At 50.8% G+C, this 6,589-nt stretch overlaps 1 protein-coding gene across 1 annotated transcript; it reads right to left on the bottom strand.

The window, feature by feature from the left end:
- Window positions 1-152: 152 nt before the first annotated feature.
- Window positions 153-3,721, bottom strand: AANAT (aralkylamine N-acetyltransferase). The gene is made up of 4 exons (XM_029057098.2): window positions 3,135-3,721; window positions 1,322-1,545; window positions 763-917; window positions 153-601 (listed from the first exon to the last, which is right to left on the bottom strand). Exons 2-4 carry the CDS (start codon window positions 1,464-1,466, stop codon window positions 296-298), a joined length of 606 nt encoding a protein of 201 aa, XP_028912931.1. The 5' UTR covers window positions 1,467-1,545; window positions 3,135-3,721; the 3' UTR covers window positions 153-295.
- Window positions 3,722-6,589: the final 2,868 nt, after the last annotated feature.

The following is a 6,589-nucleotide window of genomic DNA, read 5'->3' as shown; positions in this document are numbered from 1 at the left end:
CCCCGCAGAAGAAGGGTGACGTTGCAGGACCTCCCCTCCCCCAGCCCCGCAGCTCAGGTTGCCCCGGGGGTTTATTCATTAAATCTTATTTATTGAGCGCTTACTGCATGCAGAGCACTGTACTAAGCACTCAGAAGAGCATAGTAGGACAATAAACAGACACATATCCTGCCCACAATGAGCTTACAGTATAGAGAGCTAGGGTGACTCTGGAGACCCTGGCTACCCCCAGGGGAGGGGCGCCCTCATGGGCTCCGGCCTGGCCCCCCGACCGGGGCAGGCCCCGGCCTGGGGCTCAGCAACCACTGTTGCGGCGCTGGTAGGCGTGGGCTCGCAGCGAGCACTGCAGCTCGGTGAAGGCCAGGGCGCCCACCGTCACGGTGCAGGCCCCCAACACGCGGAAGCCGCATTTCTCGTAGAAGGGCACCAGGGCGTCCTCGCACATGAGCAGAGCGCGGCGCACGGTGGCCAGCCCCCGCAGGTACTGCAGGTAGCGCCACAGCAGCACCGGGCCCTTGCCCTGCTGGCGGAAGGTGCGGTGCACGGCCAGCACGTGGACGTGGGCGGTGCTGCCCGCCGGACGGTGCAGCGTCAGCGACTCCTGGGGAGGGAGCGGGCAGTTGGAGGTGGGCTGGGGCCTCCCGCTTCTCCCTCCCCTGTGGCCGAGGGCCGGGGCTGGCGGGAAGGGGGAGGGTTGCCGCTGGAGGGGTGGGAGTGTGTCCCCCGTCCCCCAGGGAGGGACGGGCGGGCGCCGCCGCACACCTGAGTGAGCCGGTCCTGGTCCCAGAGGGAGCCGATGACGAAGGCGACCAGCCGGCCCTGCTCGAACCAGCCCAGGGACAGCTCCGGGCACAGCGTCAGGAAGTGGCGGATCTCGTCCAGGGCCAGGGGGCAGGCACCCGACACTGACACGAAGGCTGAGGGGCAAGGGGTGGGAGGCGGAGGGCGGGGCTGGACCTGACGGCCCTTCCGCATTCTGCCCTTTCAGTCATTCATTCAATAGTATTTTTTGAGCACTTACTATGGGCAGAGCACTGTACTAAGGGCTTAGAATGTACCATTCGGCAACAGATAGAGACAATCTCTGCCCAATAACGGGCTCACAGTCTACCCGTGGACTGCACGCTGCCAACCCCTCCACCCTACCTGCTCCAACACCCCCCACACCACCCGCCCGCCCCACTTCCTACAGGTGGGGCCCGCCCCCACCCCCAGGCCCAGCATCCCACTGCATGCCCTTGGCCAGGCCCATGGTGCCCCCCACCCGTGGGCATTCGGTGGGATGTGTGGTTGTGTGCCTGGCAGCCTTTTCCGGCTTTACCTTCCCGCTCGATCTCAAACACGCAGACGGCGTCGTTCGGGGTCAGGCAGCGGAACTCGCTGGCCGGAAGAGTGTGGCGACGGCGGCCTTCCGGGGAGGCGGTGGCGGGAGGGTGACCGGGTGCACGATCCCTCTCCAGGGCCATTTTGGCTTCTGCAGGCGCTCCCGCAGCCGGATGGTCAATCCACACACATGCAGGAGGCCGGGAATCGGCCACGTTTGCACTGTGGGTACAGCGGGTAACCCTTTTTTTATGTTATTTGTTAAGTACTTACTATGTACCAGATGCCCTAAATGCAGAAGTAAATACAAGCTAATCAGTTCTTGCCCCCCATGGGGCTTACAGTTTTAATCCCCATTTTCAGATGAGATAACTGAGGTGGCACAGAGAAGTGAAACGACTTGCCCAACGTTACACAGCAGATTAAAATCTGGCCTGGAAGAGTGCTCTCTCCATTAGACCACGCCACTTTCCTCAAGTCCTCCAACCATCTTATTGTCCTTGTTGGTGACCCAGTTCTGGTCCCAGGAATTATGTCATTACATAAGCACTGTGCTGGATTTCCAACTCTGGAGCTGGTCACCACTAATAACTCTCTCCCTCCCCCCACCCCCAACACACACACCAGTCTGGAACCCTCCCCCTTGGGCAAGTCACAACTTCTCTGTACCTCAGTTACCTCATCTGTAAAATGGAGATTAAGAATGTGAGCCCCACGTAGCACAGGGACTGTATTCAACCTGAATAGTTTGTATCTACCCTAGTGATTAGAACAGTGCTTGACACCTAGTAGGCACTTTAGAAATATTATTGTTAATAGTAGTAATAATAATAATTTTTTAAAAAACAACTCCAGGCCTACATCCTTGAACCCAACTAGCATCTTAATGGAAAGAGCACGGGCTTGGGAATCCCAGCTTCGCCACTTATCAACTGTGTTACTTTGGGCAAGTCACTTAACTTCTCTGTGCCTCTATTATCTCATCTGTAAAATGGGGATTAAGAACATGAGCTCTAGGTGGGACAACCTGATTACTTTGTATCTTCCCCAGGGCTTAGACAGTGCTTGGCACATAGTAAGTGTTTAACAAATACCATCATTTTTGGTATTATTTCTCCTATTTGTAATGTATTTCTAGTGTATTCCCCACTGGACCAAAAGCTCCTAGGGAAGGAATTGTGTCTAAAAATTCTCTTGTACTCACTTAAATACCCAGGACAGTGCTCTGCACACAGTAGACTATAAGTTCTTTGAGGAGAAGCATCGTGTCTACCAACTACTGTACTTGCTCAAGCACTTAGAATAGTGCTCTGCTCACTAGGTGCTCAAGAAATATCACTGATTGATCGACTGATTACATAAGCCCCTTCCTCTCTGCCTCCCTCTCCTGTTTCCCTCCCGGTCTGTCCCATCCTTAGGAAAAAGATTGGTGGAGACCCCACCCTGGCAGCTCTTGTCTGAATAAAAGAAACCCGAGGAGGGAGGGAGCCTTATAAAGTCGAATTTAAATCACAACTCCTCCAAGAGGCCTTCCCTGACTAAGCCCTCATTTCCCCCACTCCCTCTCCCTCGCCCTTGGATTTGTACCCTTTATTCACCCCACCATCAGCCCTGCAGCACTTATGTCCATATCCATAACTTATTCTAATGTCCTCTCCCCATCTAGACGGTAAATTCCCTCTGGGAAGGGAACATGTCAACTGACTCCGTTTTATCGTATTCTCCCAAGCAATTAGTTCAGTGCTCTGCACACAGTATGTGCTCAATAAATGCAGTTGATTGATTGATTGATCGGACAGCGGAGTACTTACCAGGGGAGAGTGCGTTTGTCTGAGGTGGGATTCCAGAAGTTGTGTGGAAAAAGGTGGGGGGTTTCTCCGAGGGATTCAACCTCCCCCCGACTCTTCTGCTGATTTGTCCAAGGATCAGGGAGGGTTTTGGCTAGGTGATGGAGCTCTAAGAGGCTCACACTTAGACCCCACCCACCCCCTCCAGCCCCAATACCTCCTCAGGAATCCTTGGAAGAGGATTGGGGGTTGCTTTCTGACATTATCCGAGCTGGGGGATTAATTGGTTTTATTGCAGGCTGCCTCAGTGGGGATTCAGTCCAGAGGGGCCCGGCTGCTGCCATTTAACAGATTGGTCAATAAGTCCTGGGAACAAACATCATCATCATCATAATGACATTTCTTAAGCCCCTCCACCAGCACTGCCTGAACCACCGACCCTCTGAGGGTCTGTTCCCTTTCTAGGTAGCCGGAGAAGTTCTCTTCCACTCTGTAGCCCCCGTAGAGAGGATCTTGAGGCTTAGGGAGCACCTCCATTCCAGGCTTTGAGTATTTTGGGAGCATTACCTAATGAATCTCCCCGGCTCCAACCTGACTCTCTTCCCCTCCTCCCCTCAGACATTGGCTTTTTATTTTTTATATTTTTTTCATGGTATTTGTTAAGCTCTTACTATGTGGCAGGCACTGTACTAAGCGCAGGGATAGATACAAGATAAACAGGTTGGATACAGTCCATGTCCCACATGGGGCTCGCAGTTTTAATCCTCATTCTACAGATAAAGTAAGTGAGGCACAGAAAAGTGATTTGCCCACAGCAGACGAGGAAACAGACACATCCGGAGCACATCTCTGAGCCTCAGTTTCCTCATCTCTAAAATGGGGATTCAATACCCATTCTCCCTCCTCTTTAGTCCGCAAGCCTAATGAGGGACAAGGACTATGTTTAATCAGTCAACCAGTGGCATTTATTGAGTGCTTAACATTTGCAGAGGCCCGTACTAAGTGCCTGGGAGAGTATGGTATATTAGAGTTGGTAGACACGTTCCCTTCCCACGTGAGCTTACAGACTATAGGCCTGTGTTCAACCTGATCATCTTGGATCTGCCCCCGTGCTTAGCACAGTGCTTGGTACACTGAAAGCACTTAATATCACAATTAATTATTATTACTGCTAATAATAATGAAGTTGGACATTCTCTAGGTGGCCACAGGGTGGCGTGGGAGCACTACCTAGCCCAGGCATGGCCACCTTGGGGCTAGTGCAGTGACTGGTCTCCTTCCCTAGACACCGAGTGGCCATTTCCCCCCTCCCAAACCCCCAATTTCCAACCAGAGAACCCCTACGCCGCTTTTTTAAATAGTATTTATTAAGCACTTACTCCGTGTCAAGCATTATATTGGAGTAGATACAAGATATTCAGTTTGGACAAGTCCCTGTTCCACATGGAGCTCCCTCCCTAAGTAGGAGGGAGTAGGATTTAATCCCCATCTTGCAGTTGAGGAAACTGAGATGTCGAGAAGGGATGTGACTTGCCCAAGGGTACACAACAAGGAATTCGAACCCAGGTTTTTTGACGCCCAGGCCCGGGCTTTTTCCATTAGACCGGGGGACACGTCCAGAGCCTGCATGGCTCACTTCTTCATCCCCCCCAGCCTAACTTGGAGATAAAATCAGATTTCACAGGAACCAAGTCTCAGATTCCTGGGCCGGACACTGATGAGGCTCCAGGCTACCCGACTGACCCTGTTCAGGAGCTGTGAAGAAGGCCCATTCTGGGCCTATTTTTCTTTTTTGTATGGTATTTGTTAAGCACTTACTTTGTGTCAAACACTTTTCTAAGCCCTGGCGTAAATACAAGTTAATTAGGTAGGGCACAGTCCTTTTCCCACAAGAATCTCTCAGTCTAAATTGGAGGGAAAACTAGTGCAAGGGTAATGCAGCAAAGAGTGGGAGAAGAGGAAATGAGGGCTTTTGGGGGGAAGGACTCTTGGAAGAGATGTGTTTTTAATGTCTTCGAAGGTAGGGAGAGCGGTGATCTGTCGGATTGAAAAGGTATTTTCCTTTCCGTGGGGAGAGCGGTGATCTGTCGGATTGAAAAGGTATTTTCCTCTCCCAAGCTCTTGGCACACTGCTGTACAATAGTGCTCAGTAAATACCATTTATTTATTGGAAGCCAAGCTCTCCGTGGGGTATTAGAGCCACCTGCTGAGGAAACTCTATATTGTGGCTGGTGCCGGAAGGAACCGTTTGAGAGTTCGTCTAGTTTCTTACTGCGTTCGGTGCACCGTGAGCAGAATACCTCCCCCTCTGTTTTCTCCTTCTCCCCCACTTGCCCATTTCCCTTTCCCTTTCTCATCTCCCTTTTTTAATGGTATTTATTTTGCCCTTACTATGTATCTGGCAATGTTCTAAGCCCTGGAGTAGATCCAAGCTAATCAAGTTGGACACAATCCCCATCCCACACGAGGCTCACAGTTTTAATGATGAGGGAACTGAGGACCAGAGAAGTTAAATAACTTGCCCAAGGTCACACAGCAGACAGGCGGCGAAGCGGGCTTAGAACCCAGGTCCTGCTGACTCCCAGGCCCAGGCTCATCCACTGCTTCCCCATTTCACCCGGGCTCAGCTCTCCTTAGGAAGCAAACTTTTTGAAGGCAAAAATGGTCTGTCTTCTAGACTGTAAACCCGATGTGGGCGGGGATTGGCTTTCTTTATTGCTGAAATGAACTTTCCAAGCTCTTAGTACAGTGCTCTGCACACAGTAAGTGCTCAGTAAAGACGACTGAATGAAAGAGAAAGAGACGGGGAGAGAGGGAGGACTTGCTCCCTTTATCGATGACCCCTCTCAGCCCCACAGCCCTTAGGTACATAGCTGTAATTTTATTTATTTCTATTAATGTCTTGTCTCCCCCCGCTGGATGGTAAATTTATTAATTTTCTTTAATTTTATTTTTATTTAAATGTATTAATTTTATTAATGATGTGCGTATATGTCTATGATTCTATTTATCTATTTTGATGGTATTGATGCCTGTCTACTTGTTTTGTTTTGTTGTCTGTCTTCCCCTTCTAGACTGTGAGCCAGTTGTTGGGCAGGGATTGTCTCTATCTGTTGCCTAATTGTACATTCCAAGTGCTTAGTCCAGTGCTCTGCACACAGTAAGTGCTCAATAAATACGATTGAATGAATGTGAGCCCTTTGTTGAGCAGGGATTATCTCTGTTTCTAAATTGTACATTCCAAGCGCTTAGTCCAGTGCTTGGCACACAATAAGCGTTTAATAAATACAATTGAATGAGTGAATGAATGAATTCATTATAGGCAGGGAACGTGTCTGTTATAGTGTAGCAGCGTGGCTCAGTGGAAAGAGCCCGGCCTTAGGAGTCAGAGGTCATGGGTTCTATTCCCTGGCCATGCCACCTGTCAGCTGTGTGACTATGGGCAAGTCACTTCACTTCTCCGTGCCTCAGTTCCCTCA

Source organism: Ornithorhynchus anatinus, unplaced genomic scaffold (genome assembly GCF_004115215.2).
Source record: "Ornithorhynchus anatinus isolate Pmale09 unplaced genomic scaffold, mOrnAna1.pri.v4 scaffold_264_arrow_ctg1, whole genome shotgun sequence".
Classification (NCBI taxonomy): Eukaryota; Metazoa; Chordata; class Mammalia; order Monotremata; family Ornithorhynchidae; genus Ornithorhynchus; species Ornithorhynchus anatinus.
The sequence above is the reverse complement of the archived record's forward strand: the minus strand, read 5'-3'. Positions and strand labels throughout refer to the sequence as shown.